Source organism: Apteryx mantelli, chromosome 25 (genome assembly GCF_036417845.1).
Source record: "Apteryx mantelli isolate bAptMan1 chromosome 25, bAptMan1.hap1, whole genome shotgun sequence".
NCBI lineage: Eukaryota > Metazoa > Chordata > Aves > Apterygiformes > Apterygidae > Apteryx > Apteryx mantelli.
Window position 1 is genome coordinate 5,126,380 of NC_090002.1, and position 12,558 is coordinate 5,138,937.

Here is a 12,558-nt window from a genome sequence, read left to right on the forward strand (position 1 = left end):
ATGTCGGATTCTGAAGAGATTGTCGAAGAATATGAACAGTAAGTGCCATGTTTTTAAAAACTTTTTTTTCCTCCTTATTCCTGCCTTTCCACAGGGTTGCAGCATTCCTTGCAGGTGCTGTTCACAGTGCATCGGCTCTGGTTTTTACTCCATCTCCCTTGGAGCAGGCATCCATTGTGAAAGCACTTTGGGAGCCTTTCCTGTGCCCATCTGCACCACTGCTGTGATAGTGTTGAGATCCCCAGCAGTGGCAGGGTTGTTTTGCATTAGGAGCTGTGTGAACACCTACATGGCAAGGGGACAGTCCATGCACTAAAAATGATGCCGTCTAAATTGGTGAGGCAAAGCTGAGAAAAGGACAGGTTCGTCATTCTGTTGCTGATGGGGGTCCTAGTGCCACCCCAGAGCATCCCGCCATGAGGGGTCTGAGAGCAGTGAGGGCTGCTGGGACACAAAGCACGAGAGGGCACTGCGCGCACCATGGGGAGAAGGAGCTCCGTACCTGCGCTGTGTGGCTATAGGGGCCAGCCTGAACAAAGCTCCTGATTTTCTCATTTGCCAGCCTAAAAAGTAGATTTGAATCCTTTGCCTGCGTTGGAATGCCCCCACAGCCTCCCATATCTCAGCAATGGGTCTGTCCCCCATGTCTGGCATTCCTTGTGCACACCCAAGGACAGACTGTGCAACTCACCCAAAGTCAGGAAAGGAGTCTGGGGCAAAGGCAGGACATGAGATACCTGTGTCTAGAGTTGCAGGCCATGGTCACTCAATCTTCTCAAGAAGTTAATGCTGCAAAACAGTGTGGTGTTCTGACCAGCATAGAAGTGTAAAGTCGAGCACTTCAGCTCCTAACATCCTAGCCTGCAGGATGATCTGGGTCTTTTCCTGTCGCCACTGTGACATTACTGCATGCAACACACCAATCTGCCACATTTTCATTGCCTGTTTCTATGAAAAAGGGGAGTCACCCTTGTGGGAATCTCAAATTCCCCTTTGGACTACCGACTGACATGTATGTCTCATTGCAGCTGATCAATTTAACTCAGTGGATCAATTTAACTTTGCATTGTACTTTGCAGGGAGCAGGAAGGTAAGAGGATGTGGAGCACCTGCAGTCACATGGAGACTGAAGCCAAGAAATGATCAGAGCAACTTCAATAACTTGCTCCTTCTTTCCCTTCTCTCTCCCCTGTGCACATGTGCTCTGTGAAGAGGAGTACGTTGAAGAAGGTAGGTGTTTCACTGGCAGTTACAAGGACAAAGAGACTGTTGCTGTTGGTTCAGTCTTTTGCTTGAGTGGTTTGTGGTGGTAAGTTCCTTGATTGCAATGGGTAAATTATGACCAGAAAAGGCCTATGAAACCATGCTCCAGATGGTTCCCACTGATGTTTCAGGTGGAGAAAAACCAGCCCAAGTTTTCTCAGGACCTCTTTTATCAGAGAAAGCCCTTGACTCAAAACCCAGATCCAAACAGGGAAGAGGGGGTGGAAATGCTGGACTCAGATTTTTTCAGCTCACTCCTGAATGCAACAACGATGAAAGCACAGTAACCCACCTAAAGCTGGAGCCTCAGCTGAATTTATATTAATTATGCTCAAGCATAAACTTCCAACTGCTTCAGTCTAATGAAGAAGCAAACCTCACTGTGCATTCAGCAGCTCTGGCACTTCAGCTGGGCTGTGCATGCTGAGCTGGGGTTGCATTGTGGGCCTTGCTGAGGAAAGCTCTTACTGCTTCAGAGCCCTGCAAGATGGCCTGGGCTACTGCGCAGCAAAATATCCTGAATGTTAAAAGCAAAAAAGCAGCACAAGAGAGAAATCAATGCAGTACTACAGTCCTCATCTCATTGCACACCATAGCTAGACCCCACGGCTTTATGGCATCTGACTAACCTCTCCGCTTATTCCTTTCACTCCTCCATGGCTGAGAAGAGGAAGAATGGATAGAGGAAGAAGACGGTAGTTATTACACCTTTCTTTATTTCATCTCTCTGCTGCTGTTATAAATATATTGTGAGTTGTCGTGTCCTTTTGTCTTTCCCTGGTTGGGAAATGGTTTTCTTTCATTCTTCCACTTCTCTGTGTTGCTTGTTGCACTCCCCCCTTCATGCCATGCTGTGCTATGCATATCTGCTTCAGTTTCTGTGATTTCTACTTTTCATCCATGGAGCAAATGTGCCCATGGTTTGTTGCCTTCTTTCTTTTTCTTTCTCTTGGGTTACAGGACTACAAGTCCTTCAGGGCCTTTCAGGACCTGTGGGTCCCAGCATCACTCTGACTCTGATGGAGGACTCTTGTGGGGATACTGCTCCCTCCAGTGGAAAAGATACTCCATTGGCATCATAAATAAGACAGAATAGCTGAAGGCACCTTCTCTAATGCCAGCCAAGCTTGTCCTTTGCTGGGTACAGGAGATCAATAGAAATCACTCCCACCTTGCCCTGGGGTCTAAGGAGGAGGGTATTTTGACTTAGTATCTCTGTATAGTGGAGATTTCTGCAAGAACAGCCCCGGATGTGCCTGGTCCTTTCATTCTGCATTGCCTGAGAGTTGCCTGCATTGCCTCTGCAGTGCAGAGGCGCACATAGGGTAGGAGAGGGAGTGAGGGGCTAACCGGAAGGTGGATGTAATTACTTTTTTTTCCCCCCTACCTAAGCACATAGACCAGCCCATGAGTAAATGTTAGAGTGAAATCCTTTGCTTTCTGAACTGCTTTTTCTTTTTCTCCTGTGGCTACCTCTCCTTCTGAGCCTCTCTCCTGGGTTTGCCGGTGGCTGGCTCAGTGCAGCAGGTTGTCCTGTTATTTGGGTCTGTAGGGAGTCAGAGGGAGCTCCAGCCGTTGGACTCACGCTGCCTATTATCCCACAGATCAGGAAGAACAGGTAGAGGAAGTGGAAGAGGAAACTGAAGAAACCAAGGCAGAAGGTGTGTGGTGGTTTTCATGGCTCAGCTGGCTCAAACCGGCTGCTCCGCTTTGATGGGGTGCAGGCTCTCCCTCTTGTGCTGCAGAACATGGGTTGAGATGCCCCAGTGTTGCTTGTGACAGCAGGTCAACATCAGACCCAGCTTCTTTCCCCCTTATCTGTGGCTTTCCATGAATGGGTGGCAAAACTGAGCTGCCCTTTCCTGATCTTACCACATGCTGAGACCTTTGGGTGTGCAAGCAAGAGGATAACAGTATTTTCTGCTGGTTGTTGACCTGTTTCCAAAATGTTCGTGTCTGGCACACTGAAATAGTGCCCAAAAAGAGTTAAGCCTGTTCCACCAAGAGGTCACTTTTGCCTCAAACTGGGGAATCCACTGGTGGTGTCATGCTTTGATGTGTCTCACCATCCAAAGAGCTCTGGACTTCGTGAGACCTCTTTGGGGTAGACTGGATTGTCTCATGTATGTCCCTGATCTGAAAATTCTGGTGGGGCAGGACCAGATCTGATGTGGAAAACATGGTGGGGAACGCAGGGTGCTGGGACCACTCCATGCTGGATGGGGATGTACTTGTCTGCGGATGCTCTGATTGTATTCTCTTTGTTGCTTTTGAAACAGAACAAGAAGATGAAAATAAAGCACCAGGAGAAGGTAAAACAGGAGTGGAGAAGGGTCCACTTTTGGTCATTTCAGTCCTGATCCCAAACCCACAAGATGCTAGCCCCTTATCATGGGGATTTTCAGTGTCAAATTCAGCTGCTGATGATGATAGAGAAAGTGAAGTAAATGCAGTAGAGCTGCCTTTGGCCCCTTCTTTTGCCAGTGCTGGAGGGCAACAGGAGGCCTGCAGGAGGCAAGAGTGATAGCTTTGTGCTGCCTAGGTAAGAAATTCACCCAAAATGAAGAAGGAAAGGGCAGTGTTCCTACTTTCCCAGCCCGAGTTCTTGCAAGATGTGTCTATTTTCCTTCTGAGGGGTTTTGGGGTGCTCTCAGCCTGTTTGGGGGAAAGCAGCATCCATAAGGGATCTGCTCTAGCCCCACTCATCCTGGAGCCCCTCAGCCCTCCTGCCCAGCCTCCTCAGGGCCTTGGTGAGGCCAGCTCTGCCCTGACACCTCAATTTGTGGTCCTGGCACCTGGATTGCCTCCCACAGCAACCATGCAGATCTTCTCCAAGGCCCTGGACTCCTTGATGGGTTTTCCGGTGGGAATAAGTATGGTCATGGGGCAGAGGGGAGGGAACAGCCTGGCTGAACCACCCTGCTGCCATGCTTGGGCTGGATGGACAGCAGGGCTGGCATCCTGGAGCCAAAGCAGCATGTTTTCCACAGGTGAAGAGGGGGACAGAGAGCAGGAGCCTGGGGAAGGTGAAGTATCCATCCTCATTCCTGGGGGGAGGGGGGAGAGGGAGTGTCCCTACACCTACGTAAGGAGGTACCGGCCACCGTCAGGCTCCCCATCCATCACCTAGGTCCTCTCTTTGGTCTGGCACCTCCCCTGGAGGGCAGCTGAGCAAGGAGAGCTCAACTGGAACAGGGCAGGAGCAACCAAACACAGGCTGATGTCACTGTTGCGTTCCTGCCTGGGGCTGATCCCTGACAGATCATGAGTCCCAGGATCACTGCGGTTTTCACTTGCGGTGGGGACAGCCACGTCCAGGCAAGGAGGCTAGCAGAGAGACTGAGCAAGCCACTGGCTTGCTGGGATGCTCATGCACATTGCCTCAAGCTGGGCCCGTGCTCGCAGTAGGCTGACTTACCTGGATGGAGCAGGCAGTTGGGAGTCTGAACAAGACTCATAGCTGGATACCTCTGTATGTGCCTCTCCACTGGAGAGCGATCTGTCACACAGCCTGTGCTGCCGGGAAAGAGGCAGCTTGGCTCAGTTTTATGGGCTTTGGGTTGAGGTGAGAAAGCAAATGCCTCTGTTCCACTAATGCTCTCTTTCTGTCTGGTTCCTGTGGACTTGCAGGTGAATTGAAGCCAAAGCCCAAGTAAGTGTTGGTGCATTTTTTCCGGTTCCAGGTGTGAATTATGAGTTGTCTAGTGCCAGGCTAGAGACTCCGTGTGATGTGCTTAGTACCATGTAGTTGAGATCTGTAAAGGACGTGGGATACTGAGGCCTCAGAAGCCTGAAAGTAGAGAGAAACTGGGACATAGGTAGAAAAAGGGAGAGGAACAGATAGACGAACAGGGAATATGAAGGGAATCCTGAGACCGGGTCATGACTGGCAGTTTTGAAGCATTTTATGTGTTTGTTGGAGGAGGTCCAGCCATCATCTGGCTTTGCAGCTGGAAAACATTTGTGTGCTCCTCCATGCAGCCTGGGGTACATACTCCTTGGAATAGCTAGGGTCTCTCCTCCCCATTATACTCCCAGCCGTGGTTGGAGTGGGGCAGGGCTTTGCAGAAGCACGAGCATCCCTGAGACAGGACCACCTGCCTGAAGAAAAGGGACCATGAGCCATTCCCAGGAACCTAGGATGTCCTCACAGAGCATCTGGATGCTGCGGTTTGGGAGGAAGATCTGTCCTCAGCTGTGATCTCCTCATACCTTGGCGTCTTTATGTGTCCCTACTGAGGGTCTCCTGCCCTTCCTCAATCCCGTAGGGGATGAGAGGATGGGTACCAGTGTTGTGTGTCAGGTTATGCTGGAGCATACAGTTCTTCCATACTCTTACGGATGAGCGATATGGGTGGTTGCCAGCCCTGGGGTGCCTCGCAAAGGGACATGGCCAATGAACTTGCCTGCTGCTTGCGGAGTTATTCCAGCCATGCAGGCACCTTGGAGTGCTTCCCAGAAATGACAGAGGTCTTCCTCTCAGGCTGTCCAGCTGGCAGCCTCTAGCTAGCAGCATTGTACTTCACTGTCCTCAAAACATGCTCATTCTGCATCCCTGGGGACTGTGAAGCTCAGAGATCTGGGCTGGTTGGATCAGTGCACAGACGATAGGTCCATCCTGCCCCAGGTCATCTGGCTCACTGTCCTCCTGCTAACCTTTGATTGCAGGCTCTTCATGACAAACTTGGTGCCCCCTAAAATCCCAGATGGGGAGAGAGTGGATTTTGACGTGAGTAGTACACCCCGCGTCCATCCCATGGGGTGTTCCCCTGTTATCCCTCCTCCGCACCGTGCCCAGCAGCTCTTGCAGCTCCCGGAGGGTTTTACTTGTGTGAATGTCACAACCACCACTTTTCTCTCTCTGGTACAGGATATCCACCGCAAGCGCATGGAGAAGGACCTGAATGAACTGCAGGCCCTCATCGAAGCCCACTTTGAGAGCAGGAAGAAGGAGGAAGAGGAGCTGATCTCCCTCAAAGACAGGATTGTATGTTTGCAGCCCTGTCCCTTTATCACTATTGCCACCCTCTCCCCAGTGGGCAAAGAGGCACGATCTTTTCCCCACAGTCCTGACAGCAGGACCTGAGGCATCCTGTGTCCCTGCAAGAGATGGCCTGAGGTCTGAGCCAGGTCTTTGTGTCCTGGTGCCTGGAAATTCCCTTGTCTGGCCAATGCAATGCTGCAGGCCTACCCCAGAGGCACCTTCCATGGTGGACTCCAGTCCACGCACTCCCCTGGAAGAAGTGGGAGCAGGAGATCTGTCCTTGGAGCTCAAAGAGCCCTGGCTTTTAGGGTCAGAGATGTGTTCCTAGGGACAAAGAGGATGCAAATTCCCTGACATGTCCAGGCCAATGTCCTCTCCTTCCCCAGGAACAACGACGAGCAGAGAGAGCAGAGCAGCAGCGGATTCGCAGTGAGAGGGAGAAGGAGCGCCAAGCCCGCATGGCTGTGAGTTTCTCTCCTGGGGCCAGGGAGGATTGACTGTACCCCCAAGGCTGACTTTGCCCTTCACCAGACCTCTCTGGAGCAGCTGCCGTTCCCTGTTCCTGTGCTGTGGCAATGCTCCCTCGCTGAGCGTCTCTGTGCATCCAGCCCCGCTGCAGCAGCTCCTCCAGCATCCCCAGGGCTTGGCCTGGCCAGCTGCTTTGCATAGCCCTGGCCTGTGCTGAGGAGAGTGGGACTGTATAAGCGACCATGAGGGAGACTGAAATCCACTGAAGCAGCAGCAGTGTGCCAGCATCCCTCTGAGTCAGAGGTTCAGGAGTGGGGTCCCACAAGGGCTGCTCCAGCTGCAGCAGTGGTCTCTGACCACAGGAATGGGCTCCTCGGCTTGGGGTCTGGCATCCTGCAGTTTTGGACAGTGTTATTAGTCTGCCAATGCATGCAGCCTGCTCAAGCCTTCCTCCCCACGGCTGGCCTAGTAGCACAAGTCCAGCCATGGAGCGCACAGGAGCACAAGCTGTAAGGTTGCTTGCAAGCCAGTACCCCTGTCTCCGAGGTCTCTGCCCATCCTCTCCTAATCCACTTCTAACCCTGGCAGGAAGAGAAAGCTCGCAAAGAGGAAGAGGAGGCCAGAAAGAGGGCTGAAGAGGAAGCCCGGAAGAAGAAAGCTTTCTCCAACATGCTGCATTTTGGAGGCTACATGCAGAAGGTTTGATTCTGCCCCAGGGGGGCTTTATATGAAGTTGCTGGTGCCCTCAGGAAGGGCTCGACTGTGGGCTGGCCACACAGTGCTGCGCATACTCAGCTTTCTCACTCCTGGTGGACAGTGGTTTCTACAAGCTGAACAAGGCAAGCTACTGCAGTGAGGTCACAGCAGTGGTCAGAAGGCCAAATTGAGTTTATATCCCTGCTTTGCACATGCCAGCCAAGCCCACATGCTAGGGGAGTCCAGCCCTTTCCCCAGGGATAGGGAAGAGGTGCAAAAGGGGCATGGGAGAGCAAGAGTGGGCAGAAAGGTGACTTGTTAAAGGTCCAGATGTGTTGTGGGGGGTTGTCTTGTCCAGTGTTGCCAAAATTTCCTTGAAGAACTCATGTGCTTCTCATGTCCCCAAAGCAGAGGGCACTGGAGGGCAAAGCAAGTGATGGACATTGGGGTAGAGCCAGGGATGGGCAGGGGAAGCTGGGGCCAGGCAGGGCGGGAGAAGGAATGGCTGGGCAGATTTCCTTCCTTGTGATCAACTGCTGGTTTCCTCAGACAGAGAAAAAGGGTGGGAAGAAGCAAACAGAGCGGGAGAAGAAGAAAAAGATCCTCAGTGAACGGCGGAAGCCCCTCAACATTGACCACCTCAATGAAGACAAGCTAAGGTGAGGATGGACTGCAGGAGGGGCATCCAAGAGAGGGCCCACCTGCTCCAACTCCCACCTCCTGGAGCACCACCCAGGGGCCTGGGTGGGCTGCCCTGAGCTTGCAGTTTGGACCACAGGGTGATGGCACGGCTGGGCGATGGGCCACAAAATCCCAACCAGGGCATCGGCACCTGTGGCTCTGCAGGGCCACCGCTGCTGGGCTGCTACTGCCAGTGCTGGTCGTCAGAGGGAGCCACACTCACATGCGTGGGACATGTGTGTCCCCTGTGTGTCCTGACCTCACCCATGGCTCAGCACATGCGTGGGACTGGCATTACCTCCTTGCCAACATCCCCCTGGCTGGTCAGGTGGTCTGCAGAAAGACCCATCCTGGGGGAGGAGGTGAGATGGTTCATGCCCTGGAGGGGGTGGCGTCCCTGTCCTGTCCTCCTGCAGTGACCTCCTATGTGCCATGTGCCCTTTTTGCACTCATGCCAGCCATCTCTTCCCACAGAGACAAGGCCAAGGAGCTGTGGCAAAGCATCCGTGATCTGGAGGCTGAGAAATTTGACCTGCAGGAAAAGTTCAAGCGGCAGAAATATGAGGTGAGCTGCAAAGCCATCCGAGCTTGCCCTTTCTATGCCTGTCTTGTCCATCTGTTTGCTTCCCCAATTGGGAGACAAGGTGGGTCGTTTGGCTGATGGTGCTGTTGCAGGAAAGCTGACTGCATTAGAAAAAAGGCCTGTACTTTCCTTGGGAAGAGGGTAGCAAATGCCTGAGAGGCTCTGCACCATCAAGAAGTGAGCCACACTGGCCTCTCTTTTGGACATGACCCAGGACTGAACCCAGCCTTCCCAAAATTCAACCCCAACAGTTGCCAGCCATGTGCCCCGACATCCTGGCAAGGCTGAGCACAAAGCTATGAAATGCTGGAGGATGTCTGGGAGCCTCGGGGGTGAGAAAATGACCTCCGTTCAACCCCTGCCCTGTAAAGCCAGGGCTTATAGCTTGAGAGATGGGCTGCATGGTGGCCTGGTGGGTTCCCAGCTCCTGGGGACACATGCCCTCACGCCATGATGGGCTTCCCACTGCACTGATTCACTGTACTGCATTTACCTTAAACAAGCAGTACTCTAGTAGTCTAGTAGTCTAGTACTCAGCTCTGCTTCAGGCCCAGCTTCATCCATGGCAGTGCCTGAGGCTCCATGTCCTGGCTTCGACCCAGCAGTAGTGGATGGGGCTTGTGGCTGCCCCTGCTAAACCCTATGCAGCCAAACAAGAACCCCTAGGGAAGGGAAAGAGCAGTGGTCCACCTTCACCCCAATCCCTGTCCCCAGCCAGACATGAGGCATCCTCCCAAGCCTCACCATCCACCTGTGTTTCTCTTGCAGATCAACGTTCTCCGAAACCGCGTTAGTGATCACCAGAAGGTGTAAGTAACTGGGCAGGCCAAGCATCCTTCCTCCCCTCTTCCTGCCCTTCCAGGTGCCCTGCTCTGCTTATCACAATTCCCTCCCTGTGTTTCTCCTGGTGTCTATCACTCTTGCAGACCCTCCTGCTTTTCTTCCTGCTCCTGCCCCTGGTCTCACTGATACCTGCAGGTCTGGTCCAGCAGCCTTGGTCCATGCTGCTCTGTTCCCTTTGAGGCCCCCGTTGCCTCCCACTTCCATCAGCTTCTCCCTCCAGGTCTTGGCTAGGGATGAATCCCACGCAGAGATCTCTGAGTCTCTGCATGAGGCTCTGGCATGGAGCCTCGTGTCCTTTAGAGGACTTACCAGCCTGCAGCGGTCTCAGTACCTGAATGGGTGATGTCTCTGCCCAGTACCTCAGAGAAGACACTGGAGATCCTGCCTTGTATGGGAAGGGAAATCTCTTGGGCTGTCAGAGCAGTGCAGCTCTGCAAGGAGAGGGAGCCTGTCTCTGTGTCCCTTGCACAGGATTCGTGGACCCTTCATAACATTCGCAGGGCAGGGGTTGTTATTTAACACCCCACCCTCGGGAGCACCACGCTGCTCTCACAACCCCATCCTGCCCTGTCCTCTCAGATGAGATGTGCTTAGTCTGCACTGTGTGCCAGTTAGCCGTTTCCCTCTTGCTTACACCAAGTCTCTCTTCTTTTCTGCCCTAACATGGCCTGTTCCTGCAGTAAAGGGTGAGTACAGGCATTTCCTGAGTGCTGTGTGTCTCCCACTGCAAGTGAGCTGCATGGACACGCAGGGCTGAAATGAAGTTAGAAGTAGGGCTGAGGGGAGGAGGCAATTCTGGTGACTGGCAGACAGAGCAGGGTCGGTGACTCTTGGGATAAAATGTCTGGCCAGAAACATTCTTCACCAACCATCTGAGCCTCCTCCTCCTCCTCCTCCTCCTCCTCCTCTCTGCTAACCTATGTGCAAAGCAGCAGCTGTTCCCCTGATGCTGGTTAAGGAGAGTGGTGCAGTGGGTCTTGGCTAACACACTCCCACAGCTTCTGGTTCTTGAGAGAGAGATTGTGCAGTTGTTATTAGCCCTATGTAGCCAGAGATCTGAATCCTTCATTTCTTCTCTGAAGGATCCTTGAGAGGGAGGAACATGGGAAGGGAATCAGGGATATTTAGAAACACCTGGTGGAATGCATGAGTTTGCTCCCATACAGTCCCAAAGCACAGTCCGATTTGAGTCCCAAGGTCTGACCTGAGGAAGATGCTACTGAGGACCTCCTTCCCTGATGGGCAGTGAGCATCAGCCAGAGACAGACTGGTCCCATGAGACCCTTTGCAGGGACTCCAGTTCTCCTCAGATGGAGCCCACTTCTTCTCTCCTTTCACATTCACTAATGCCTTTCTGCACATGCATTTCTGCTTCCCTTCCAGGTCAAAGGCTGCCCGTGGGAAGACCATGGTGGGTGGCCGGTGGAAATAGATGGCTTAGAAGGCAAAGGTGAGGCTCAGCCATGGAGAGGCATATTACCTTTTGGTCAACCAGCTGGTTTCCCTAGGTCATGGAGCCTGCATCCATCTCTCCCCTGCCGTAAAACTGCATAGTGCTTACAAGGACCTTGCTGCAGACGCACCACTGTCTGGGTGGACAGATCCTTTGTGAGGTGCTGTTTCTCATTTCTACACCCCCAGATGATGTTGTGTCTGTAAATAAAGAGAACGGTGAGGGGGTGCGGGTGTTGTCTCCATGTTGAAGCTCTGAGAGCAGAGGAAACAGGCACCAGACAGTCCTAGCAGTGCTCTACTGAGCAAGCACAATTGCAGAACCCCCTCCCAGTGCTGGGGTACAAGGGGATTCAGTGACCATTAGGGTATCTCAGCAGACTTCCTGAATAACATGTCCCCTTGCCTTGCAGCCTCTCACACCTGAATTCCTTGGGAGGTTTCTGTAACAGACCTCAGTGGTCTGACCTGCTTTTCCTGCGGCAGTCTGGGGTAATCCTAGTTATGGCCACTTCTGTTCCTGCTGTACTGTATTAGAGCCCCCTCACTCCTCTCCATGTCAGGGCCTGCCCTGTGGAGCAGCATGGATAGGGGCAGTGTCTGGCGAGTCTTTTTCAAGCCCCCTGCTCCCTGGATTAGTTGGAAGTCAGGCCACTTTTGTCCCTATTTCCACATCTGCCTGAAGGGCCCAGGGAGACTTTGTTTGCCTCCTCTGCATGTTTCTGACAGCTTGCAATGAAGATGTGAGAAGGAGCCAGTGTGGAGTGACCAACCATCTGTCCTTTCAAGGATGCAGATAGCCTGCATCTTTCTTCTAGCTGTCGGCATCTCTGTAACACACTCCACCACATGGTGCCCTTGCAAGCACATTTGCTGCATAATCCTAAGTGTTCCTGGCACATAGGTCTGGCCCTGGACCAGCAGAAGACACCAAGGTTGCATGACTATTTCCTAGTGCAAGCTGTCCCTTGTTCTAGGTCAGCAATGTCCAGGCAGCGAGGCTGTCCTCAGAGTAGCAGAGGAGGGATGGACACCCAGAATGGTGAATCTTGAAGAGCTTTTTGTATCTTGGCAAGAAATTCCCTCTCCCTTATTGCCATGGCTGCCTGTCCTCCCCCATCCCAGGCTGAGTGATAGGGCATCCTGCAGATTTCTCCCTTGTGCTGCCTGTTGGATGAGGACTTATTTTGCCTGCTTCAAGAAGAGCCATCAGTTTTGGGGGAGCAAATATCTGGGAGGCCTCAGCTTCAGGGAGGCAGCAAGTGGAGAGAAACCCTCACCCCCAGCACTAGCCTCATCAAAACCCAAGGTGGAGGGATTGGTCTGAGCCCTTAGTGGGGAGAAAGGGGAAAGCTGGGGTGAATGGCAATGCTAAGGGCACTAAATCCCCAGATAGTGACTAAGTGAAGGGCCAGAGAGTGACATTTCCACTCTTCCTTGGTATATGGCCCCTAGGAGAGAGGAGCACTCAATGAAGAAAGGTATGTCTGGCCTGGGAAAATACCCTTCTCCGGGGCTTGGGTGGTTCTTCCTGAAAACCATCCCCATTTTTGGCAGGCGAAGGCAGGGCCCTGCAAATGCCGGTGCA

At 52.7% G+C, this 12,558-nt stretch overlaps 1 protein-coding gene across 1 annotated transcript; it reads left to right on the forward strand.

Annotated features, from left to right (window-relative positions):
* On the forward strand, positions 1 to 11,080 carry TNNT2 (troponin T2, cardiac type). Its single transcript, XM_067310484.1, has 17 exons — positions 1 to 38; positions 1,080 to 1,090; positions 1,213 to 1,230; positions 1,929 to 1,958; positions 2,868 to 2,924; positions 3,543 to 3,575; positions 4,254 to 4,289; positions 4,894 to 4,915; positions 5,932 to 5,992; positions 6,134 to 6,250; positions 6,634 to 6,711; positions 7,304 to 7,414; positions 7,961 to 8,070; positions 8,567 to 8,657; positions 9,444 to 9,484; positions 10,199 to 10,204; positions 10,902 to 11,080. The coding sequence occupies exons 1-17, from the start codon at positions 1 to 3 to the stop codon at positions 10,948 to 10,950; spliced, it is 909 nt and encodes a 302-aa protein (XP_067166585.1). The 3' UTR covers positions 10,951 to 11,080.
* The last annotated feature ends 1,478 nt before the right edge of the window (positions 11,081 to 12,558 follow it).

Excerpts from the sequence above, each read along its gene's own strand:
- TNNT2 (XM_067310484.1), top strand. The coding sequence starts at position 1 with ATGTCGGATTCTGAAGAGATTGTCGAAGAATATGAACA. Across the intron at positions 6,251-6,633 it reads TCTCCCTCAAAGACAGGATT|GAACAACGACGAGCAGAGAG; the intron begins GTATGTTTGCAG and ends CTCCTTCCCCAG. Across the intron at positions 8,658-9,443 it reads TCAAGCGGCAGAAATATGAG|ATCAACGTTCTCCGAAACCG; the intron begins GTGAGCTGCAAA and ends TTTCTCTTGCAG.